The sequence below is a fragment of the Pelodiscus sinensis genome, chromosome 22 (assembly GCF_052426305.1).
Source record: "Pelodiscus sinensis isolate ZL-2025 chromosome 22, ASM5242630v1, whole genome shotgun sequence".
Lineage (NCBI taxonomy): Eukaryota > Metazoa > Chordata > Testudines > Trionychidae > Pelodiscus > Pelodiscus sinensis.
The window spans coordinates 2,978,875-3,002,631 of NC_143073.1; the positions used below are offsets into that span (position 1 = coordinate 2,978,875).

Sequence of the window (23,757 nt, forward strand, 5' to 3'; positions counted from 1 at the left end):
CGGGGGGGGGGGGGGGCTCCAGGGGAACGGCAGCCCCTGGCCGCAGAGAGACAGGCGGGTGCAGGCTCTAGGCCCAGCGCCCCGGCCGTGGCCCAGAGCTCACAGGTCAGCCTGGGCCACTTTCCTGTGGGCTGCCCCCTCCTGAGCAGTCGGAGGGGCCTCCAGGCAGGGGAAGCCCTCCCCTCCCCCTGCAGCGGGGCTGAGACCACAGGCTCTGCAGCCCCATTGCACTAGGGGGGTGGGGCCAGCTGCCCCCTCACCTGCCCCATGCATCTGCCGCCTTAGCCCCAGCCCAGCTCCTGGCGCTGCCCTCACTGGCAGGGGTCTGGGCTGGCTTGCACTTCCCCCGGCTCCGGGGGGCAGGGGGCCGGCCCTGCCCCGCCCTCGCCCTCGCCGCCTTGAGGCTGGTCCAGGTAGCTGTAGTCCAGGTCGCTGGGGGCAGAGAGAGGCTGGTGAGATCGGCGCTGGGGCCCTTGGCACCCTGTGTGCCTGCTCCCCCTCGGCGTCCACCGGGGCCCCTCCCCATGGCCCGGCTGGGTGGGTGAAATCTCAGGGGGCTGGGTCAGGCTAGGGCCCCTTCCCCGAGCCCCACTCCTCACCTGGAGCTGGCATCCGTGGCTGCCCCGGGGCTGGGTGTGCCGGGCCGGGTGCTGTCTCCGCTCCTGTCCTCCTCCAGCTGGGCCCGGACCCAGGCCCTGAGCTCCCGGGGCAGGCGCCGGCAGGAGCCCTGGCCCTGCACGGCCTGCAGGATGCGCTGGCGGAGCTGCTGGCGCAGCTGGCGCCTCCGTTCCTGCTCCTGGCCCCGCAGCGCCCGCACGGCGCCCAGCCACAGCCCCACGGCCTCCTCGTCGCTGGAGTCGCTGTGGGGCCGAGGGCAAGGCTGAGGCAGGGGAACTGCCCTGGGGCTCGCCCCAGCGGGCACGTCCCGGGGGGCTCTGCATCCCCGCCGGATGGATCCTGGTGCTGAACGACGGGCGTCAGATGGATAGCAGCGGGGGGGGGGGGGTAATGTGCCAGCCCCCATGCGGGGGGGGGGGGGTAATGTGCCAGCCCCCATGCTGCGGAGATCACAGGTGAGCAGCTGGTAGCTTTTGGGGGGCGATTTTTTTATTCCCTCCCCCGTGGTCTGGGACAGGGGGTGTTCTCATTACTGTCTCATTAAAGTGATCCCTAGCCCCCCATCACTTCTGTAGCCCAGCCCCCCTGCTCTCTACCCCCTCACCCAGGCCTGGGGGGGCTTCCCCCATCTGGGTGTTGGTCAGAGGAGTTGGGGGGGGGAGCAGAGTTGGCCCGAGATCTTGTCTTCTGTTCCAGACCCCATAAGAATGGGGGGGGGGCGCGGAGATCATCAGCAGCTGATTGGCTGCCTTGCCCCAGGAGGCGGGACAATGGGGCAGGCAGCCAGCTGGAGGGGAGATGTCGGTAGGGCCCCCCCCCCCGGTTCCTGTGGCATTGCCCTGCCCCCCACTCACATCTCTTCGTCCATGTCGCCCTGGTAGGCCAGGGGGGCCATGCAGATGGAGCAGACGTCGTTAAGCAGCTGGTAGCACTCCTGGCAGTACAGCCCTGGGGAGGGAGGGGGCATCAGACCCCAGCCAGCTGCAGCCCCCTCCCTTGGCTGCCGCCCGCGCCCGCTCCCTACCTCTGCAGCCAGGGGTGATGCAGGCGATGAAGTCCTGGCTGGCAGCCCCCCCGCCAAGGCACCCGCAGCCCATGCAGTACTGCTGGTGGGCGCCCATCTTCCGGGCCAGCCAGGCGCACCGGGGAAACCTATGGGCAGAGAGTGGGGGGGGGGGGGTCACTTAGCCTGCCCACACTGGGGGGTGTCAATGGGCATGCAGGGGGGAGCTTCACTGCTGGGGTAGTGGCTGCACCGGGGGGTTGTACGGTTGGGGTAGTGGCTGCACCGGGGGTTGCACGGTTGGGGTAGGGGCTGCACGGGGGTTGTACGGTTGGGGTAGTGGCTGCACGGGGGTTGCACGGTTGGGGTAGGGGCTGCATGGGGGGGCTGCACAGCTGGATTAGGGGTTGCATAGTTGGGGTAGGGGCTGCATGGGGGGTTGTACGGTTGGGTGGGGGGCTGCACGGTTGGGGTAGGGGCTACACGGGGGGGTTGCACAGCTGGATTAGGGGTTGCACGGTTGGGGTAGGGGCTGCACGGTTGGGTCAGGGGTTGCACGGGGGGTGGGGCAGGCCTGTGGCACTCAGACTGGGTATCACTACCCATTGCACGAGGGGCTCCGGAGTGGGAGCTGCCCAGCGGGCCCCTTCTCCAGTCTGTGTATCGGCACGAGCGCCCTGCTCCTGGCTCCCTGGGGGGGGGCACGCGGGGCCTGGGGTGGCCCCAGGAGAGGGGCCCTTACTTGGCGGCGAGGATGAGGAGCAGGTTCCTGTGGCCGCCGTCGGCCGCCCGCTGCCTCGTGGCCCGGAGCAGGGAGCGCACCAGGCCCGTCCGCCGCGTCAGGATGCTGTTGTAGAGGAAGCACGTCCGCTCCTAGGGCAGGAGGGGTGGGTGAGGGCGGCTGGGCCCCGGATGCTCAGGGGCTGGGAGTGGGGGGGGTGTCCGCGGCATAGGCCAGAGGAGCGCTGGGGGGGGACTGAGGGCCATGTCCCGGCAGTCGGGCGGCTGGAGGGATTCCCGGCCGGGCAGGGTCTCACCTGCTCGCGGGAGGGGTAATACGCGGCGCACACGACCCGGCGCAGCCGCCCCACGTAGCTGCCGAAGACGGCGATGAAGAAGCACACGCCGTACATGAGCCCTGTGAGCGGGAGGGGCGCCAGTCAGGGGGGCCTGGGCACATTGCGGGCGTCTGCCCCCCCCCCCCCCCCGCCTGGAGCAGGCCTGGGGCTGGGCACGTGGGGCCTGCACTCGGAAGTGCCCAGGAGCGGCCCCTGGCCCGCCCAGCCGGCCACGGGCAGTGAGCGCAGGTGCCCCCGGCCGGTCACCGATGAGCAGGTAGTTGTGGTAGTCGGGCTCGGCGGGGCGCAGGCGGCACCGGCGGGACAGGACGCTGACGTTGCCGCGCTGCAGGGCGTCGAAGGCCGAGACCAGGTCGCGGTAGATCTCGCCCGTGTAGCCCGTCCCCGTCACGCTGACGCTCATCACCACGGGCGCTGCGGGAGAGGCCGGGTCAGCGCAGGGCGGGTGGGCGGGGCTCGGTCCGTGGCCGGGCTGGCTGATTGGCAGCTTACCCCTCCCCAAATGCCCTGCCCCACCGCTCCCCCCGGCCACGGCCCCGCCCTGCCGTCGCTCCTTCCTCCCCCCTCAGCCACGGCCCCGCCCTGCCGTCACTCCTTCCCCCCCCCCAGCCACGGCCCCGCCCTGCCATCACTCCTTCCCCCCCCCCAGCCACGGCCCCGCCCTGCCGTCGCTCCTTCCTCCCCCCCCTCAGCCACGGCCCTGCCCTACCGTCACTCCTTCCCCCCCCCAGCCATGGCCCCTCCCTGCCGCCGGCCCCACCCTCCCCCCCCCCGGCCACGGCCCCGCCCTGCCGTCGCTCCTTCCTCCCCCCCCTCGGCCACGGCCCCGCCCTGCTGTCACTCCTTCCCCCCCCGGCCACGGCCCCGCCCTGCCGTCGCTCCTTCCTCCCCCCCTGCCACGGCCCCACCCTGCCATCACTCCTCCCCCCCTGCCACGGCCCCGCCCTGCCGTCGCTCCTTCCTCCCCCCCGCCACGTCCCCGCCCTGCCATCGCTCCTTCCCCCCCAGCCACGGCCCCGCCCTGCCATCACTCCTTCCCCCCCCAGCCACGGCCCCGCCCCGCCGCTCACCCCTGGCCACCACCTCGCCATGCAGCTGGTAGCGCACCAGGTCCAGCAGCCAGAAGACGCTGAAGTCCAGCAGGACGAGGCCGAAGCCGACGAGCACGTGGCGCAGGACGCTGGTCAGGGCCAGCCCGTAGCGGAAGCGCTCCCGGCGCGACAGGAACGGTGAGCCTGGGCCAGGCAGCAGGGGGGCATGAGCAGCCCCTCTGCCAAGAGACCTTGCCCCCGTGTCCCACTGCTCTGCCCCCAACCTCCCTGCACCCCTGCTCCCAGCTTTACCCCTGCCCCGAGGGTCCACCCCATGCTCCCAGCTGGCCCCCCTCCTCCCAGCTTCCTGCCCCTACGGCCCAGCCCCCCACCCCTGCCCTGCAGCCCGCCCGGCACAGTACCGGGGCTCAGATACTTGGTGCTCTCCCGGGCGGAGAGGGGCAGCACGGTGGGTTTGTCCTGCCGCGCCCGCAGCACGTCCAGAGCCACGAAGCGCCCCGTGATGTAGATGTTGTCGAACTCGTCCTGGTGCAGGTACCGGCTGCGGTAGCGCAGGGCCCTGCGGGCGGGGACACTGGCCTGAGCACACGGTGGGAAGGGGGCTGGGTGCCCGGACTCCTGGGTTCTCCCCCATGGCCCACTCACTGCAGGTACAGGTAGAGGATGGCGACGGAGGAGAGGTGCGCGAAGAAGCCCAGCACCTCCCAGGCCGGCTGCAGACGCAGACCCACATCCTCCATGATGTCCAGGGCCACCTGGGCCAGGCTCTTGCTGGCATTGAGGTCGATGTCGAACTGGTGCACGGCCGAGATGTTGAACTCAAACTCCCTGCGCACACGGTTCAGCGCCCTCAGGATAGCTGGGGGGAGACCCCAGGGGGTGAGCGCTGGGCTGGGGGGCAGAGCCGTGGGGGGATGTGGGACTACAAGGAACAGGAGGGGGAGGAGACCTGGTGGGGGAGGAGGGGGCAGATCTGGGGCAGAGCAGGGGCCTGAGGTCCAGGACCCAAGGGCACGGGGCCCTGCATGGCTGCTGGCTCGGGCGCACACCGTGCTGTGGGCTCCCAGCAGTGCTCCCCCAGCGCGCCCAGGGCCAGCGTCCTGGGGACCGGCTGTGACGACGACGGGGGGATTTTATCCCCTTGTTTTGTTGCATGTGAGTTCTATCCTGTAGTAATCCCGCGTGTGCCTCAGTTTTCCTGGGCCCTGCCCCAATACCTACATGGGGGTGGGAATTTCGGGGACGGCCTCCCCCAGGCGCACACTGGCCCATGCCCTTTGTGACCTGACCAGGGGACACCTTTTGCCTGGGAAGCAGGACAAAGGCCGGAGGGGGGGCCTGGCTGGGGAGCTAGGACCAGGAGCTGGGAGCAGGGCTGTCTGGGCTGGCTTGGGGTGCAGGATCAGAGCCAGGCCCGGGCTCTGGGCCTCCCGATGGCTCCTGGTGCCAGTGCCGACCAGTCTGTGCTGCGCCGCGTCCCCGTCGCCTCGGCCCCCCCCGTTTGCCCTGCGGCTGAGAGTCCCCTCCGGCTGCGCGGGGGGGGGGGGGCAGGGCCGATGGTTCCCCACCCCTCGGTGACACCGGCCCCCCACCACAGGGGCACCGCACTCACGAGCCGCGACTCTCTTGCGCAGGAAGGGCTGCAGGTACTGAGGGATGACGCAGAAGACCAGGAGCACTGGGGGCAGAGTGGGAGGGGGCATGAGGGGGAGCTGCACTCTTGGGGTCCCTTACAGCCCTGCTGTGCTGGGATTGTGTGACAGAGCATGGCCCCGCCCCCAGGAGAGACCCTGCCACCACTGGCCCCGCCCCCAGGGGAGACCCTGCCACCACTGGCCCCTCCCCCAGGGGAGATCCTGCCACCATTGGCCCCGCCCCCAGGAGAGACCCTGCCACCATTGGTCCCGCCCCCAGGAGAGACCCTGCCACCATTGGCCCCTCCCCCAGGAGAGACCCTGCCACCATTGGCCCCGCCCCCAGGGTGGACACGCTGATATCATTGCGTCTGCCCAAGAGGGACGAGATGCCCTCAGCTCCGCCCTCCCCCATTGGCCCCGCCCTCGAGCCCCCTTCCCACCCCGGGCTCACCGCCGGCCAGGCCGCAGAGCGGCTTGAAGAGCAGCAGGACGTAGCAGAGGAAGAAGAGGGCGGGGATGACCCGCTCACACTCGTCCTTGGCCGTGTCGAAGAGCCGCAGGCACTTGTGGAAGGGGGCCCCCAGCTCCTCGTTGCACACGTCGCCCACGTGCACCAGCCAGTACCACACGTTCCGCAGGGCGCGGGCTGCAGGAGGTGGCATAGGGATGACGGCCATGAGTTAGGGGTCACAAGACGGGCTGGGGGGCACCAGGGCATGAGGGCAGGGCCATGGGGCGCAGGGGCTGGGGGGGATCGGGGTGCAAGGGCAGGGCCGTGGAGTGCAGGGGCTGAAGGGGATCGGGGTGCGAGGGCAGGGCCGTGGGGCGCAGGGGGTGGGGGGATCGGGGCGCGAGGGCAGGGCCGTGGAGAGCAGGGGCTGAGGGGGATCGGGGCGCGAGGGCAGGGCCGTGGGGCGCAGGGGGTGGGGGGATCGGGGCGCGAGGGCAGGGCCGTGGAGAGCAGGGGCTGAGGGGGATCGGGGCGCGAGGGCAGGGCCGTGGAGCGCAGGGGCTGAGGGGGATCGGGGCGCGAGGGCAGGGCCGTGGGGCGCAGGGGCTGAGGGGGATCGGGGCGCAAGGGCAGGGCCGTGGAGTGCAGGGGCTGAAGGGGATCGGGGCGCGAGGGCAGGGCCGTGGGGCGCAGGGGGTGGGGGGATCGGGGCGCGAGGGCAGGGCCGTGGAGAGCAGGGGCTGAGGGGGATCGGGGCGCGAGGGCAGGGCCGTGGAGAGCAGAGGCTGAGAGGGATCGGGGCGCGAGGGCAGGGCCGTGGGGCGCAGGGGCTGGGGGGAATCGGGGCGCGAGGGCAGGGCCGTGGGGCGCAGGGGGTGGGGGGATCGGGGCGCGAGGGCAGGGCCGTGGGGCGCAGGGGCTGAGGGGGATCGGGGCGCGAGGGCAGGGCCGTGGGGCGCAGGGGGTGGGGGGATCGGGACGCGAGGGCAGGGCCGTGGGGCGGGGGGATCGGGGCGCGAGGGCAGGGCCGTGGAGAGCAGGGGCTGAGGGGGATCGGGGCGCGAGGGCAGGGCCGTGGGGCGCAGGGGCTGAGGGGGATCGGGGCGCGAGGGCAGGGCCGTGGGGCGCAGGGGCTGGGGGGGATCGGGGCGCGAGGGCAGGGCCGTGGAGAGCAGGGGCTGAGGGGGATCGGGGCGCGAGGGCAGGGCCGTGGGGCGCAGGGGCTGAGGGGGATCGGGGCGCGAGGGCAGGGCCGTGGGGCGCAGGGGCTGGGGGGATCGGGGCACGAGGGCAGGGCCGTGGAGCGCAGGGGCTGGGGGGGGTCGGGGGCGAGGGCAGGGCCGTGGAGCGCAGGGGCTGGGGGGATCGGGGCGCGAGGGCAGGGCCGTGGGGCGCAGGAGGTGGAGGGATTGGGTGTTAGGGTAGGGCCCTGGGGGGCTGTGCGGAGCACAGGAGATGGGCTGTGCTCTTGCCGCCGTCCCCCCCACCCTAGCAAGCTGACCTGGGGGAGGCCAGCAGCAGGCCCGGCCCCACCCCCCACTCACCCACGTGCCGCACGGAGTCCATGACGGCGCGGAAGAACTTGCGGACGCGGTCGCCCACCACCTTGGCCTTCTGGGCGATGGCCTTGATCCTGCTCAGCGCGTCTGGGGGCGTGGGCACGATGAGGCCCCCCAGGCCTGCTCCCTGCTTGTGACCACCCACCCCGATGCCCACGTCCAACCAATCCACCTCCACGTCTGACCCACCCACCCCGATGCCCACGTCCAACCAATCCACCTCCACGTCTGACCCACCCACCCCGATGCCCACGTCCAACCAATCCACCTCCACGTCTGACCCACCCACCCCGATGCCCACGTCCAACCAATCCACCTCCACGTCTGACCCACCCACCCCGATGCCCACGTCCAACCAATCCACCTCCACGTCTGACCCACCCACCCCGATGCCCACGTCCAACCAATCCACCTCCACGTCTGACCCACCCACCCCGATGCCCACGTCCAACCAATCCACCTCCACGTCTGACCCACCCACCCCGATGCCCACGTCCAACCAATCCACCTCCACGTCTGACCCACCCACCCCGATGCCCACGTCCAACCAATCCACCTCCACGTCTGACCCACCCACCCCGATGCCCACGTCCAACCAATCCACCTCCACGTCTGACCCACCCACCCCGATGCCCACGTCCAACCAATCCACCTCCACGTCTGACCCATCCACCCCGATGCCCACGTCCAACCAATCCACCCTCCACGTCTGACCCACCCACCCCGATGCCCACGTCCAACCAATCCACCTCCACGTCTGACCCATCCACCCCGATGCCCACGTCCAACCAATCCACCCTCCACGTCTGACCCACCCACCCCAATGCCCACGTCCAACCAATCCACCCTCCACGTCTGACCCACCCACCCCGATGCCCACGTCTAACCAATCCACCTCCACGTCTGACCCATCCACCCCAATGCCCACGTCTAACCAATCCGCCCTCCACGTCTGACCCACCCACCCCGATGCCCACGTCCAAGCAACCCACCCTCCACGTCTGACCCACCCACCCCGATGCCCACGTCCAAGCAACCCACCCTCCACGTCTGACCCACCCACCCCGATGCCCACGTCTCACCAATCCACCCTCCGTGTCTGACCCATCCACCCCGAATCCCACGTCTCACCCATCCACCCAGATCCCCACATCCGACCTATCCAACCCCCTCATCTGACCCACCCACCCCGATCCCCACGTGGCCCCTCCTGTGCTCCCCGTCTCACGGAGCAGCGGCTCCTTGGCTCTCTGCAGCTGCTCGGCAGTCTGGTTGAGGGCGAGCTCGGCCCCGCAGGACACGGACTGGGCAGCGCGGGTGAAGTTCAGCAGGATGTTGGCGCAGGGCCCCTCCATGGCCATGCCCAGTGCCAGCAGCAGCAGCATGTTCTTCCCCTCCTCTGCAGGGGGCGGCAGGTGCCCCACGGCATCAGTGGGGCAGGCAGGGTGCCAGCTGGGACAGACTGGGCACTGGGTGCCGGGGGGAGGCTGCAGGGCAAGTGGCACCAGGATCCCTACCCCAGCCTCTGCCCACCCCCTGGGGCTGGTCGCAATGGGGCACATGGAGGCACAGTCCCTATGAGGGGCTGAGGGCCAGAGCACAGCATGTATGTGGGACCAGGGACCGGGGCACAGCCCGTATGTGGGGTCGGGGGCCAGGGCACAGCCCGTATGTGGGGTCGGGGGCCAGGGCACAGCCTGTATGTGGGGATGGGGGCTCAGCCCCTATGTGGGGCCAGGGCACAGCCTGTATGTGGGGACGGGGCTCAGCCCGTATGTGGCACCAGGGACCAGGGCACAGCCTGTATGTGGGGACGGGGCTCAGCCCGTATGTGGCACCAGGGACCAGGGCACAGCCTGTATGTGGGACCAGGGGCTGGGGCCCAGTCCATATGTGGGGCCGAGGGTCAGGGCACAGCCTGTATGTGGGACCAGGTCACAGGCCGTATGTGGGGCCAGGGCTCAGCCCATATGTGAGGACGGGGGCACAGCCTGTATGTGGGGTCAGGGGCTGGGCACAGCCTGTATGTGGGGCTGGGGCTCAGCCCGTATGTGAGGCCAGAAGCCGGGGCACAGCCTGTATGTGGGGACAGAGGCTCAGCGGGTACGTGGGGCCAGGGGCCAGGGCACAGCCCTTAGGTAGGGCTGGGGGCCGGGGGTGTGTGACGGCCCTGTGCCTGGCCAGGGGATCCCAGCCCCGGGCCGGTCCCTGTGCGGGGGGGGGGGTGCTTACTGGAGAAGACGTGGGGCAGCATGAGCAGGACGGTGACGCGCACCTTGCGGGAGAAGGCCATGCCCAGCCCCAGGCCGGCGCCCAGGGTGGCGGTGGACACCAGGCAGTACCAGATGCTGTAGCTCTGGGCGAAGAGCACCAGGGCGCCGTAGAGGCTGGCGAGGGCCATGCCCAGGGCAAAGCCGCCCGCGCTGCGCATCACGCCCCGCACGAGGCTGGCCCCCGCCGGCCCGGGCCCCCCGCGGCTCTTCCTGCGCCTGGGCCGGGGGCCCTGTGCTGAGGGGCGCAGGGCCCTGCCAATCGCTGAGAGGAGCCCCATGGAGCGGGTGCGGGGGGCACCCCCGATCCTCTGCTTCACCCCACGGAATGGGGCCCGGAGCTGCGGAGAGACGAGGCGTTGCTGGGTCCCAGGCACCTCCAGCCCCGCCTGCCCGGCTCCTCTGTGCCCACCCGGCCTGCTCGACTCTTTCCTGCTCTGCCCCGCCCCGTCCGGGTGCCCGTTGTGCGGGGCTCGGGGAGGGAGGCTGCGTGAGGCAGACGGGCAGGGCCCGCTGGGGGGATGCTGGCATTGGCCCAGGCAGCTATGGGGGTGGCACCCGGCTGGGCCTGGCCTGAACCAGCTGGGGGGTATTTCCCTCCCCAGCACAGTCCGTGGGGTGCGCGTGCGAGCCTGGCCCGGGGCAGGGGGCACACGCCGAGGGGCTGATACCTGGGACAAGACCCAGTGTCCCGCTCCTGGACGTCAGGGCTCACTCAGGCAGGGGTCCACTGTGGGCATCCTTGCCCGTTGCCGGGATACGGGGCCTACGGAGCCCTGGGCGTTGAGGCCTGTTGCCGGGATACGGGGCCTAGGGAGCCCTGGGCGTCCCTGTCCGTTGCCGGGATACGAGGCACTGGGGGGCACAGGGAGCCCTGGCGTCCCTGCCCGTTGCCGGGATACGAGGCACTGGGGGGCACAGGGAGCCCTGGGCGTCCCTGCCCGTTGCCGGGATACGGGGCGCTGGTGGGCACGGGGAGCCCTGGGCGTCCCTGCCCGTTGCCGGGATACGGGGCGCTGGTGGGCACGGGGAGCCCTGGGCGTCGCTGACCGTTGCCGGGATATGAGGCGCTGGTGGGCACAGGGAGCCCTGGGCGTCCCTGCCCGTTGCCGGGATACGGGGCGCTGGTGGGCACGGGGAGCCCTAGGTGACCCTGCCTGTTGCCGGGATACGAGGCACTAGGGGGCACAGGGAGCCCTGGGTGACCCTGCCTGTTGCCGGGATACGAGGCACTGGGGGGCACGGGGAGCCCTGGGTGACCCTGCCCGTTGCCGGGATACGAGGCACTGGGGGGCACAGGGAGCCCTGGGCGTCGCTGCCCGTTGCCGGGAAACGGGGCACTGGTGGGCACAGGGAGCCCTGGGTGACCCTGCCCGTTGCCGGGATACGAGGCACTGGGGGGCACAGGGAGCCCTGGGTGACCCTGCCCGTTGCCGGGATACGAGGCACTGGGGGGCATGGGGAGCCCTGGGCGTCGCTGCCCGTTGCCGGGATACGAGGCACTGGTGGGCACAGGGAGCCCTGGGTGACCCTGCCCGTTGCCGGGATACGAGGCACTGGGGGGCACAGGAAGCCCTGGGTGACCCTGCCCGTTGCCGGGATACGAGGCACTGAGGGGCATGGGGAGCCCTGGGCGTCGCTGCCCGTTGCCGGGATACGAGGCACTGGGGGGCACGGGGAGCCCTGGGCATTGCTGCCCGTTGCCGGGATACGAGGCACTGGGAGGCACAGGGAGCCCTGGCGTCCCTGCCCGTTGCCGGGATACGAGGCACTGGGGGGCACAGGGAGCCCTGGGCGTCGCTGCCCGTTGCCGGGATACGGGGCGCTGGTGGGCACGGGGAGCCCTGGGCGTCGCTGCCCGTTGCCGGGATACGGGGCGCTGGTGGGCATAGGGAGCCCTGGGTGTTGCTGCCCGTTGCCGGGATACGGGACGCTGGTGGGCATAGGGATCCTGGGAGCGAGGGAAGGCGAGTGCAGCTGACATGGGGAAACTGAGGCGGCGTAAACCACCGAATTCAAGTGAGCCCCCCCCCCCGGCCCCTCCTGCTCCCTGCCCTGGTACAGGGGAGCAGACCCCAGACTCTCTCCCGTCTGTGCCCACAGCCCTGAAGCGAGCCGTGCTGGGCCTGCTGCCCGCCTGCTGCGCCCGCTTCCTCTGGAGCCCGCCCGACCAGTTCCGCATCACCAAGTTCTTCCTGGGAGCTGGCGTGGGGGGCTTCCTGGCTCTCGGTGAGTCCCCCCTCCCGGCAGGGGGGCGATAGTGCCCCAGATGGCCGGGAGACGGTCGCTGCAGGGGCGAGCCAGGGTGGGAGCATGGGGGGGGCTGCTTGGGAGAGTCAGGTGGCGCCAGGGAAGTCGGGGTGCGTGTGGGAGTGGGGGGATATTGGGGTGGGGGGGTCACCCCAGTTTAGCTTTTGTTAAAGCGGTGCTGTGGCCTTGCACTGCCAGGTTGGGGGATGGGCATGGCCCAGCTGTGGGGCAGGGGGTGTGGGGCCGCGGGCCGGCAAAGGCTCCTGGGCTCAGGGCAGCCCCCCTTCTGGCCTCCAGGTCTCTCCCAGCTCCTCATCTTCCCCATGAGTCTCGAGGAGGGTCACAAGATTGAGCTGATGTACGGGCTGGCAGGTAGGTGCCAAGGTCAGCCTCTGGGTGGGCACCCAGGGTGGGGGCGGTGCCCCATGGAAGGCGGGTGCCCAGGGCGGGGTCCATGCCCCATGGAGGACGGGTCCCTAGGGTGGGGGGTTCAGTGCCCCATGCAGGGTGCGTGTCTCAAGGTGAGCTGGTATGCAGGGCAGGGAGCAGTGCCCCATGTAGGCTGGTGCCCAGGACAGAGGCCGACCCCACGGTGGGCGGGTGCCCAAGTGATACCGCCCTGCCCGGTGTCACGGCTCACAGGGCGTGCCCACACTCGGCCCGTTGGTCCCTGTGTGGAACCTCCCACTCCCGCGTGGCGCCCCTCCCTTGGGGGGCCCACTCTCACCTGGGGGGGTCCGCCTTTCAAGGCCCTCCGCACGCCTGCCCCGCCGTGAGCCCCCTCGGGGGGGCACTCCCTCTGGACCCCACTCTCGGGGGGGTCGCGCAGTGTAGGCCTGGCCCCCCAGCCCTGCACGGCTGAGTCTGCCCTGCAGCCTGGTGAGCCCTGCCTGCTCTGCTCTCTGCCCCAACAGCCTCCCAGCAGGGCCTCCGATACCCCCAGCAACAGCCCCTCCCCGTCCATTGTCTTCTCCCCAGGTAACAGGGCCGCCTGGGCCCCTCTTCTCCCATCCCCCCGTCCATTGTTCCCCCTGGAACCAGCTGGGCAGGGCACGGGGGTCTCCTCCCCGCAGCCCATTGGCGGCCCCCTGGCCAGACCCGGCCCTGCCCCCAGCGGGGTCTGCCGGCCCCCGGGTGCTGGGCTTCAGTTCTGGGCTGGTCCCTGCAACAACAAACTCCCCCCCCCCCCCCCCCCCCCGAGTCACATTGAGCCAGTAACATCTGGGCTCTGAGCCCCCCCTCTGAGCCCCCCAATCTCCCCACTTCCTCACACTGGGCGGGTGAGGGGCAGGTCGGCCTGCCTGGGCCTCAGGCCGTGGGGAGCAGCCACCAGCTCGCTCCGTCCCCTCCCCTGCAGGAGTCAGCGCCCTCGGCTGGGGCACCTCCCCTCACTTCCGCTGCGCCAGCCTCCTCGTGGCCCCCAAGTTCCTGGGCAAGGAGGGGCGGCTCTACCTGCTCACCTACGTCCTGGCTGCCATCTACGACGGTAAGCAGCCCCCCCCCCCCGGCAAGGCTGGCAGCAAGCGGGCACCATGCCCGCCACTGGGGTACCTGCTTGGCACGACCCCCCTCCCTGGGTGACCCCCCTACTGGGCCCTCACCTGGGTCCCTGGGTGACCCCCCCACTGGGCCCTCACCTGGGTCCCTGGGTGACCCCCCCCTCACTGGGCCCTCACTGGGTCCCTGGGTGACCCCCCCTCACTGGGCCCTCACCTGAGTCCCTGGGTGACCCTCCCACTGGGCCCTCACCTGGGTCCCTGGGTGACCCCCCCCTCACTGGGCCCTCACTGGGTACCTGGGTGACCCTCCCATTGGGCCCTCACCTGAGTCCCTGGGTGACCCCCTGCTCCTGGGGCCCTCACTGGGTCCCTGGGTGACCCCCCCTCACTGGGCCCTCACCTGAGTCCCTGGGTGACCCCCTGCTCCTGGGGCCCTCACTGGGTCCCTGGGTGACCCCCCACACTGCACCCTCACCGGGGTACTGGGGCGAGCCCCTCCCCGGGGCGTCAGGGCTCGTGTTTCCCGGCCCCCCTCAGCAAGGGGCTGCAGGCCTGGCCCTGGCAGGGGCCGTGATCTCTCTGCCCGCCCCAGGCCCCATCGCCAACCTGCGGCACAACCTGGACGAGGTGATCCGCTCGGTGGGCTGCACCGTGGAGCTGCAGATCAACCACAGCCGGCAGATCTGGCGGGTGTCCACGGCCCCGCTGCGCGCCGTGCTGCGCAACATGGCGGTGAGGGGGGCTCGGGCCGGAGTCACCGGGCAGCCAGCCTGGGGGAGCTGGGCCAGGGAGTGACATGGGGGGTCCCCGGGCACTGCCCCCCCATCCGCAGCCAGACGGGACTCTCAGGCGGCAGGTAGAGGAGAAGGTCTATTGGTTCACGGGGACACAGGAGCAGCCGGTACAACCCATCTTGGGGAGAGGGGGGCCCAGAGCCAGGGCCCTGCCCAGCCCCCCAAGCCAGCTAGACTCCCCCTCCCTCAGCCAGCCAAAAAAACCAAACTGACCACCCAGCAACTGGTCCCAGCCCTCCAGGCAGCTTGAGGTTGGGGGAGGAACTGGGAAGCCTGGTGTGGGGGGGAGGCAGCACAGGGCTGGGGGGGACTGGGGAGCCTGGCTGGGGGGGAGGGGAGGAGGCAGTACAGGATTGGGGAGGGACTGGGGAACCTGGGGGGGGCGAGTGGGGGGGCAGGCACTATGGGGTTGGGGGGAACTGGGGATCCTGGCAGGGGGGCGAGTGGGGGGGACGGCACTATGGGGTTGGGGGAACTGGGGATCCTGGCAGGGGGGCGAGTGGGAGGGCAGGCACTATGGGGTTGGGGGAACTGGGGATCCTGGCGGGGGGGCGAGTGGGGGGGAAGGCACTATGGGGTTGGGGGAACTGGGGATCCTGGCAGGGGAGCAAGTGGGGGGAAGGCACTATGGGGTTGGGGGAACTGGGGATCCTGGCGGGGGGGTAAGTGGGGGGGCAGGCACTATGGGGTTGGGGGAACTGGGGATCCTGGCGGGGGGTAAGTGGGGGGGCAGGCACTATGGGGTTGGGGGAACTGGGGATCCTGGCAGGGGGGCGAGTGGGGGGGCAGGCACTATGGGGTTGGGGGGAACTGGGGATCCTGGCAGGGGGGCGAGTGGGGGGGCAGGCACTATGGGGTTGGGGGAACTGGGGATCCTGGCAGGGGAGCAAGTGGGGGGAAGGCACTATGGGGTTGGGGGGAACTGGGGATCCTGGCGGGGGGCGGTGGGGGGGAAGGCACTATGGGGTTGGGGGGAACTGGGGATCCTGGGGGGGCGAGTAGGGGGGCAGACACTATGGGGTTGGGGGGAACTGGGGATCCTGGTGGGGGAGGCGATTGGGGGGACGGCACTGTGGGGTTGGGGGGAACTGGGGATCCTGGCGGGGGGGCGAGTGGGGGGGCAGGCACTATGGGGTTGGGGGAACTGGGGATCCTGGCGGGGGGGTAAGTGGGGGGGACGGCACTATGGGGTTGGGGGGAACTGGGGATCCTGGCGGGGGGCGATTGGGGGGCAGGCACTATGGGGTTGGGGGAACTGGGGATCCTGGCGGGGGGCGATTGGGGGGGCAGGCACTATGGGGTTGGGGGAACTGGGGATCCTGGCGGGGGGGCGAGTGGGGGGGCAGGCACTATGGGGTTGGGGGGAACTGGGGATCCTGGCGGGGGGCGATTGGGGGGGCAGGCACTATGGGGTTGGGGGGAACTGGGGATCCTGGCGGGGGGGCTATTGGGGGACGGCACTATGGGGTTGGGGGGAACTGGGGATCCTGGCGGGGGGCGATTGGGGGGCAGGCACTATGGGGTTGGGGGGAACTGGGGATCCTGGCGGGGGGCGATTGGGGGGCAGGCACTATGGGGTTGGGGGGAACTGGGGATCCTGGCGGGGGGGCGAGTAGGGGGGCAGACACTATGGGGTTGGGGGGAACTGGGAATCCTGGCGGGGGGGCGAGTGGGGGGGCAGGCACTGTGGGGTTGGGGGAACCGGGGATCCTGGCGGGGGAGGCGATTGGGGGGACGGCACTATGGGGTTGGGGGGAACTGGGGATCCTGGCGGGGGGGCTATTGGGGGGACGGCACTATGGGGTTGGGGGGAACTGGGGATCCTGGCGGGGGGGCGAGTGGGGGGGCAGGCACTGTGGGGTTGGGGGAACTGGGGATCCTGGCGGGGGGGCGAGTGGGGGGGCAGGCACTATGAGGTTGGGGGGAACTGGGGAACCTGGGGGGGCGAGTAGGGGGGCAGGCACTGTGGGGTTGGGGGAACTGGGGATCCTGGCGGGGGGGCGAGTGGGGGGGACGGCACTGTGGGGTTGGTGTGGGGCACCGGGCAGCCCAGTGGGGGTGGGCAGAGTGCTGGGATGGGCGCCAGGTAAGAGGGGGTATCACGGGGCCCCCCACTCAGCCGTCCCCCCGGGGGTGGCCCCCCCGTCTGCCCCGTGTCCCCGCAGCGGAGCGGGAAGGCGCTCAACGCGGAGACCCGGAACGTCTCGCAGGCCTTTGCGGGGCTGAACGAGCAGGTGGCCAGCGAGGCGGGGCTGGGGGCGCAGCGCCCCCGCCGGGCACAGGGCCGCCGCGCCCCCAGCACGCAGCAGCTCTACGAGACGAAAACCAAACTGCGCTGCCAATGTGAGTGCGCCAGGCAGCTGGGGGTGCAGTGCCAGAGGGCGTGGGAGGGCCCAGCTGGGTCCAGGCCAGCCCCCCTGTTGCCTAGGGGGGACCCCACTGACCTGCTCCCCCCCCCCGCCAGACGTGATTGACAGGGCCATCGGGCGCTGCCAGGCCTGGTTCGATGCCAAGCACAAGGCGTGTCTGCGCCGCATCGTGGTGCCCCTCCTCAGCCACCTGCTCTGCCTGCCCATGAAGTTCAAATTCCTCTGCCACCTGGTGCACGGTGAGGCTCAGGCAGCCCCTGGGCTGGGCGGGGGAGGGCGAGGCACTGCCGGACCCACCCCCTGGTGCCAACTCAGAGCTCAGAACAGCCAGGAACCCCCCCCCCCCACACACACACACCACCTTTCATGGCCCTGGGCACCCTGGCAGGAGGGATGGAGGGGGCTGGACAGGCAGTGGGAGAGGAGGACCGTGGGGCTGTGCCCGCAGGCCCTGGGGAGACAGGCAGGCAGGGGGTGAGACGGGCAGACAGGTGGGCGGGCGGTGCGATGGGTGGGTGGGGGGGCGAGTCGGGCGGGCAGGCGGGGGGTGAGACAGGCAGACGGGTGGGCGGGCGGTGCGATGGGTGGGTGGGGGGCGAGTCGGGCGAGTCGGGCGGGCAGGCGGGGGGTGAGACGGGCAGACGGGTGGGCGGGCGGTGCGATGGGTGGGTGGGGGGGCGAGTCGGGCGGGGGGGCGGGGGGTGAGACGGGCAGGCGGGGGGGTGGGCGGTGCGATGGGTGGGTGGGGGGGCGAGTTGGGCGGGCAGGCGGGGGGTGAGACGGGCAGACGGGTGGGCGGGCGGTGCGATGGGTGGGTGGGGGGGCGAGTCGGGCGGGCAGGCGGGGGGTGAGACGGGCAGACGGGTGGGCGGGCGGTGCGATGGGTGGGTGGGGGGGCGAGTCGGGCGGGCAGGCGGGGGGTGAGACGGGCAGACGGGTGGGCGGGCGGTGCGATGGGTGGGTGGGGGGCGAGTCGGGCGAGTCGGGTGGGCAGGCGGGGGGTGAGACGGGCAGACGGGTGGGCGGGCGGTGCGATGGGTGGGTGGGGGGGCGAGTTGGGCGGGCAGGCGGGGGGTGAGACGGGCAGGCGCGGGGGCGGGCGGTGCGATGGGGGGCGAGTCGGGCGGTGCGATGGGGGGCGAGTCGGGCGGGGGGGCGGGGCTCCCCACCCATCGCAGCCCCCCGCCCTGTTCCCAGTGATGCACACCTGGTGCCGAGACAAGATCCCAGTGGAGGGCAACTTCGGCCAAACCTACGACAAGGTGAACGGCTCCGTGGCCGGCATCAGCCAGGACTTCAGCACCGAGCTGGTCATCAAGGTCTGAACCCCTCCTGCCCCGGGCGTCATGCCCGCCCCTCCCCCAGCCTGCGGCCTGAGACCCGCCCCTCCCCCTTGGTGCCACCTGCCTCTCCTCCACCCTCAGGACGTGACACCTGCCCCTCCCCCACTCTAAGGTGTGACACCCACCCCTCCCCCATTCTAAAATGTGACACCCCCCCCTTCCCCCACCGCTCTGGGGCACAACACGAGCCCCCCCCCACATAACATCTGCCCCTCCTGCTGGCTCAGACTGGCCTTGGGCCTCTGGCCGTGGCGCCCCAGGGCGAGGTGCCGCCCGCTGACCCTCCCTCTGCCCCCAGCACGACCGCCAGTTCTCGCTGGTGGGCGCCAACCTGTTCCGGGAGCAGCTCACCGAGGAGGTGACCTCCCACGTGCAGCAGCAGAGCCGGCGGCTGGGCCAGGCCATCTCCGTGGTGCGCCTGCTGCTCTCCTGCACCTTCCTCTTCGTCTTCATCGCGTGAGTGAGGCCGCCGGGAGCCGGGGGGGCTGTTCCCTCACTCCCGGGGGGCAGTGGGGCCTAGCGGTGAGAGCGCCGGGCGAGTCCTGTCCTGGCTCCCGGGCTCAGTCTCCGTCGGTAGAGCGGGGACCAGGGCTTGTGAGGGCTCTGGGACGAGGTCTCCCCTGGCAGGGGCTCTGTGCCCCACAGCCTGCCTGGCAGTGCCCAGCATGGGGGGGCAGCAGGGTGCCAGCTTCACCCACTCCTCCCCCAGGGCTTTCTCCTACACCAACCACTACAACCAGGACATCCGCTTCGACAACCTGTACATCACCACCTACTTCCGCCAGCTCGACGCCCGGCGCTGGAAGCAGGTGAGGCCCCTGGCTGGCTCGAGGGGGCCGTGGGGAGCCGTGGGGCTGAGGTGCTAGGCAGACAGTCCCCCAAACTGTCCTGCCCCCCGTCGCTCCTGCAGGTGGGTGTCCCCAGGAGGCGTGAGACGTCTTTGGATTCTGACGTGGGGATCCACAGCATTGTTCCCACCACGGGTGGCTGTCGGCACCACGTCCCGTGGACTGGCGTGGACAGGGGACTTGCTCCTGGGACACTCCATTCTGGGAGGGACTGTCCCACAGCCAGGTCCACGGGATTCCCCCCACGTGGGCCAGGGCTAGAGGCCCCAGATGAGGGTGGATTAGAACCAGGGCTGCTCTGCTAAACACAATAGAACAACTTGGGGTCACTGAAATGAACAGGCAGCAGGTTTAAAACAAACCAAGCGCACAGCCAACCTGTGGAACTCCTCGCCAGAGGATGTGGTGAAGACAAGGACTTGAACAGGGTTCAAAATAGAGCTAGATAGAGCCATGCTTAGGTCCATCAATGGCTGGGTAGGGATGGGGTCCCTAGCCGCTGGCGGGAAATGGGTGACAGGGAGGGATCGTGTGAGGATTCCCTGTTGGGTTCCCTCCCTTTGGGCACCGGGCACTGGCCACCGTGGGCAGACAGGACTCTGGGCTGGATGGACCTTTGGTCTGACCCGGTCTGGCCGCTCTGCTGTCCCCTCAGCCCAAGCCTGGGGTCCTCCTCTAAGGCACGGAGCCAGCCACACCGCCAGCAGGCGTCCACACAGGACCCGGCCTTCGCAGCCAGGGCGCCCAGGCGGGGCCGCAGGTTCCCAGCAAAGCTCCCACACGTGGATTGGCCAGAGAAGTGCTGCTGGTTGCTGGCCTGGCTGCCCTTCCACGGGGTAGGCTGAGCCTGCTGCTGGCTCCCAGAAGCCACCAGGAGAAGGGCACCAGCCCCCCACGGAGCGCCCCACGGACCAGCGCCAGCCCCCCATGTAGTGCCCCACGGACACGGCGCAGGTCCCCACGCCGCACAAACAGAACCAGCAAAGCATCAGCTTCTCACAGGCACCCCTGGGGCCCCTTTGCACGGGGCGTGGTGCAGCCACAGACTCAAGGCATCGCCCGGGGCAGGAAGGCCACGTGGCAGTGCCACGGGTGCCAGACCTGAGCCCCTCTGCTGTGTCTCCCCAGAAGAAGCGCACGCTGCTGCCCCTGCGCCGGGCGGAGCTCTCCGGCGTGGTCTTCCCCTGCAGGCTGGCCGTGCAGCCGCCCGAGAGGAAGAGCCTGGTAAGGGGGCTGGGGGTGCAGGCTGGTCCCGGCTGGGGGTGCCCTGGTGCTGACCGAGCCATGTGCCGGGGAGGGGGAACGTGACACATCCCTCCCCCCGCAGATGCTGGAACTGCTGGAGTGCATCCCCCCCCTGCTTTTCCTGCTGCTGGCCTGGGGCCTGGACCACGTGCTCTACACCATGTTCAGTGTCATACAGCGCCACGCCTTCGTGCAGTACTCCTTCCGCAGTGAGCCCCCGCCCCAGCCCCATGGCACGGCCCCGGGACAGCCCCAGCCCCGTGGCACGTCCCCGGGACAGCCCCAGCCCCGTGGCACGGCCCCGGGACAGCCCCAGCCCCGTGGCACGGCCCCGGGACAGCCCCAGCCCCGGGACAGCCCCAGCCCCGTGGCACAGCCCCGGGACAGCCCCAGCCCCAGCCCCGTGGCACGGCCCTGGGACAGCCCCAGCCCCAGCCCCAGCCCCATGGCACGGCCCCGGGACAGCCCCAGCCCCGTGGCACGGCCCCGGGACAGCCCCAGCCCCGTGGCACGGCCCCGGGACAGCCCCAGCCCCATGGCACGGCCCCGGGTCAGCCCCAGCCCCGTGGCATGGCCCTGGGAGAGTCCCAGCCCCATGGCACCGCCCCAGCCCCATGGCACGGCCCCGGGACAGCCCCAGCCCCGTGGCACGGCCCCGGGACAGCCCCAGCCCCATGGCACGGCCCCGGGACAGCCCCAGCCCCGTGGCACGGCCCCGGGACAGCCCCAGCCCCGGGACAGCCCCAGCCCCGTGGCACAGCCCCGGGACAGCCCCAGCCCCGGGACAGCCCCAGCCCCGTGGCACAGCCCCGGGACAGCCCCAGCCCCGTGGCACGGCCCCGGGACAGCCCCAGCCCCGTGGCACGGCCCCGGGACAGCCCCAGCCCCGTGGCACGGCCCTGGGACAGCCCCAGCCCCATGGCACGGCCCCGGGACAGCCCCAGCCCCGTGGCACGGCCCCGGGACAGCCCCAGCCCCATGGCACGGCCCCGGGACAGCCCCAGCCCCGTGGCACGGCCCTGGGACAGCCCCAGCCCCATGGCACGGCCCCGGGACAGCCCCAGCCCCGTGGCACGGCCCCGGGACAGCCCCAGCCCCATGGCACGGCCCTGGGACAGCCCCAGCCCCATGGCACCGCCCTGGGACAGCCCCAGCCCCATGGCACGGCCCTGGGACAGCCCCAGCCCCATGGCACCGCTCCAGGACCCCGAACCTCATGGCACCGGCCTCCAAGGCATTCCCCTTGCCCCACTGCCCCCTCCTGCTCAGGTGAGCCTGGAGCTGCCAGCTCTGACTCACGCTAGTGCAGGATCCTGCCCCCCATGGCGTGACGTCACTCCCTGGTCACCCCGTTAGCTCCCGGCAGGGAGAGCTGCAGGGCCCCTCCCTGAGCCCCCTCTCGCTCGCGGCAGGCAGCCACCACCTGGAGGTGCGGGTCGGGGGCCACTCCCTGCTGGCCCGGCTGCTCCGAAGCACCATCGGCGCCTTGAACTCCTCCTCCGAGACCGTGCTGGAGTCCACCAACCTGGGTGAGGGGGCCCATGCAGCCTGGCCCATCTCTGCCCCACTGGGGGCCGCTGCTCACACCAAGCCTGGGGCATCTCTGTGCCCAGGGAGGGGAGGGTCCTGGGGCTGCCCCCCCATGGAGAGACACCTCCCCCAGGAATACTGGGGTCTCCCATGCCGAGACCCCAAAGCAACACCCTCTCCCTCTGGGAGCGCCAGCTGCTCGGTTTGGGGCACAAGGGAAATTGAGTCGAGGCCCTGGCCTGTGTCTGCCCCCCCCCCCCCACAGCCTGTGTCTGCCCCCCCCACAGCCTGTGTCTGTCTGTCCATCCCCTGCAGCCTGCCTGCCACAGCCCCAGGCCATGACGCAGAGCGACTACCTGGCCAGCTGCCTGCCCCTGGGGGCCCTGGTGCTGCTGTGTCTGGGGCAGGCGTATGCCCACCGCCTGCGCCGTGTCATCGCCGCCTTCTACTTCCCCAAGGTGAGTGCCCCCCCAAACCCCCACTGGCCCCCAGGTCTCCCCACTGGCCCCCCAGATGCCCCCACCGGCTCCCTGCCCCCCCAGGACTTCCCACTGACCCTGGGACCCCCACTGACACCTCCCCCCAATATCCCTCCCGGTCCCTCCCACTGCTGTCTTTCACTGACCCCTCCCCTCTATCCCTGCCCCCCTATGCCCCCTCATGGGTTCCTCCATCTCCACCCTGGTCCCTCCGCCACACGATCCCTCCCATCTCTGTTAACAAGGACCAGTTATATTCAAGCCAGGGCGCTGACCCCCCCGCTCCCCCTATTCTCCTGGGGGCGCTGACCCCCCCGCTCCCCCTATTCTCCTGGGGGCGCTGACCCCCCCGCTCCCCCGCAGCGGGAGAAGAGGCGGGTTCTCTTCCTGTACAACGAGCTCCTGCGGAAGCGCCAGGCCTTCGTCCAGCTGCAGCGGCGACGCCTGGCCCGGCGGCCCCAGGCCTTGGTGAGTGCGGGTGTCACTCTGTGTGGCCACCAGGCTGGCAGCGGGGCACCCTCCCCTCCCCTCTGGGAGCCCCGCCCACCCTCTGGGAGACCCGCCCAGGGCCGGCCCAGGGTATTCTGGCACCCCGGGCGCACGGCGCATGCGCCAGTGACACCTGATGGTCGGGCCATCGCGCCCCCCTTGCACAGTTGTGCACGAGCTCACAGCAGCATGTGGGAGCTACTCCAGGCCCAGTGCCAAGGTGGGGGGGGCAGGTGCCCCCCCTCCGCCAGCCTGGCCCGGCTTCCCTCATTCCTGCTCCTCCCGCCCTTGCCAGGAATTCCAGGGCAGGGCTTCCCCCGCTCCCAGCAGCTCCCCCGCAGAGTCAGGCCCCCAAAAGCCAGGGCGAGCCCCCAGGCTTGGCTGGGGGGAGGATGCCCCAGGGCCAGAGCCCTGCCCACCCCCCGCTCAGAGCCCCTGGCCTTGTCCCCGCTGCAGGCAAAGCCCCTGCTGGAACGACTCTGCCGGTGGTGTCCGCGCCTGCGAGGCTGGCTCCGGCGGCGCTGCGCCCTGTGCGGCTCGCCCGAGTGCCGCAGCTCCCAGCCATGCCCAGCACCCCCCTGCAGCGCCGTGTACTGCCAGCCCTGCTGGAGGGACATGGGGCAGGTCTGCGCGGCCTGCGCCCCCACGCCCCTCTCCGGTGGCAGCAGCAGCAGCGAGGAGCAGATGACCTGCGCGGACTGAGGCCTGGGTGCCGCTGGGCTCCTGGCTCATTAAACAGACCCTGCTCTTGGCCTTGGCTCCTGGTGCTGTGCTGGTGAAAATGGGTCTGGCGCGGGGGCACCGGCCAGGGAACAGCCTGCTACTCCTGCTGGCTGAGGGAGCTGCTCCCCTAGCCCCAGGGCAGCGCCGCGGCCTGGTGTCTGCAGAGCTGGGGCTGAGCTTCAGCTCCCCTCTCCCATCTGCCCCCGCCCCCTTTCCAAAGCCCCGACCCCGCACCGCTAGGGCCAGAGTTTTGTATAGCTCAGCCCCAGAGCGGTGGCTCCATCTCCCCAGCTGCCTGTGAGCGACCAGGACCAGCCATCCCGGTTATCCTGAAGCATCCGCAGCCGGCCCTGGGGGGGCACGCAGGAAGGCTGGGGGCTGGGAAGTGAGCAGGACATGGGGGCAGAGGGGTTGGGCGGTGCCCATTTGAAGGGGCAGGGCAGGAGGAGAACACGGCAGCTGGGGGGCACAGAGGCCTGGCAGTGCCCGTGGGGGGGCAGGGCAATCAGGGGGTGCACA

The 23,757-nt window shown here is 71.2% G+C and overlaps 2 protein-coding genes across 10 annotated transcripts; one reads left to right on the plus strand and one right to left on the minus strand.

Annotated features, from left to right (window-relative positions):
- Positions 1 to 298: 298 nt before the first annotated feature.
- On the minus strand, positions 299 to 10,453 carry DCST2 (DC-STAMP domain containing 2). 3 transcript variants are annotated; one of them, XM_075907531.2, is made up of 16 exons: positions 10,341 to 10,453; positions 9,632 to 10,010; positions 8,628 to 8,798; positions 7,385 to 7,486; positions 5,841 to 6,035; positions 5,365 to 5,430; positions 4,398 to 4,611; positions 4,154 to 4,311; positions 3,771 to 3,935; positions 2,947 to 3,114; positions 2,659 to 2,759; positions 2,364 to 2,494; positions 1,643 to 1,770; positions 1,473 to 1,566; positions 600 to 860; positions 299 to 432 (listed from the first exon to the last, which is right to left on the minus strand). In XM_075907531.2, exons 2-16 carry the CDS (start codon positions 9,948 to 9,950, stop codon positions 312 to 314), a joined length of 2,394 nt encoding a protein of 797 aa, XP_075763646.1. In that variant the 5' UTR covers positions 9,951 to 10,010; positions 10,341 to 10,453; the 3' UTR covers positions 299 to 311. The 3 variants fall into 3 exon arrangements, with proteins under 3 accessions (XP_075763646.1, XP_089628889.1, XP_089628890.1); XM_089772763.1 differs by lacking the exon at positions 2,947 to 3,114; XM_089772764.1 differs by lacking the exons at positions 2,947 to 3,114; positions 3,771 to 3,935.
- A 182-nt stretch (positions 10,454 to 10,635) lies between these two features.
- On the plus strand, positions 10,636 to 23,679 carry DCST1 (DC-STAMP domain containing 1). Of its 7 annotated transcripts, none has more exons than XM_089772765.1 (16): positions 11,386 to 11,688; positions 11,773 to 11,898; positions 12,217 to 12,291; positions 13,277 to 13,405; positions 13,984 to 14,150; positions 16,378 to 16,555; positions 16,677 to 16,820; positions 17,779 to 17,900; positions 18,223 to 18,380; positions 18,634 to 18,733; positions 19,901 to 19,996; positions 20,100 to 20,226; positions 21,430 to 21,546; positions 21,863 to 22,005; positions 22,390 to 22,494; positions 22,972 to 23,267. In XM_089772765.1, the coding sequence occupies exons 1-16, from the start codon at positions 11,652 to 11,654 to the stop codon at positions 23,215 to 23,217; spliced, it is 2,070 nt and encodes a 689-aa protein (XP_089628891.1). In that variant the 5' UTR covers positions 11,386 to 11,651; the 3' UTR covers positions 23,218 to 23,267. The 7 variants fall into 7 exon arrangements, with proteins under 7 accessions (XP_089628895.1, XP_089628896.1, XP_089628893.1 ...); XM_089772766.1 differs by having other exon boundaries at positions 11,390 to 11,688; positions 14,011 to 14,150; XM_089772767.1 differs by lacking the exon at positions 12,217 to 12,291 and having other exon boundaries at positions 11,383 to 11,688.
- The last annotated feature ends 78 nt before the right edge of the window (positions 23,680 to 23,757 follow it).

What these genes read in the sequence shown, in the direction of transcription:
- DCST1 (XM_089772765.1), top strand. Translation starts at nt 11,652, where the DNA reads ATGGGGAAACTGAGGCGGCGTAAACCACCGAATTCAA. An exon ending in GCACCGAGCTGGTCATCAAG is followed by an intron (nt 17,901 to 18,222) that starts GTCTGAACCCCT and finishes CTCTGCCCCCAG; the next exon opens with CACGACCGCCAGTTCTCGCT. An exon ending in ACGCCCGGCGCTGGAAGCAG is followed by an intron (nt 18,734 to 19,900) that starts GTGAGGCCCCTG and finishes GTGTCTCCCCAG; the next exon opens with AAGAAGCGCACGCTGCTGCC.
- DCST2 (XM_075907531.2), bottom strand. Translation starts at nt 9,950, where the DNA reads ATGGGGCTCCTCTCAGCGATTGGCAGGGCCCTGCGCCCCTCAGCACAG. An exon ending in ATCCTCTACCTGTACCTGCA is followed by an intron (nt 4,312 to 4,397) that starts GTGAGTGGGCCA and finishes CCCCGCCCGCAG; the next exon opens with GGCCCTGCGCTACCGCAGCC. An exon ending in CTCCTCATCCTCGCCGCCAA is followed by an intron (nt 1,771 to 2,363) that starts GTAAGGGCCCCT and finishes CTCTGCCCATAG; the next exon opens with GTTTCCCCGGTGCGCCTGGC.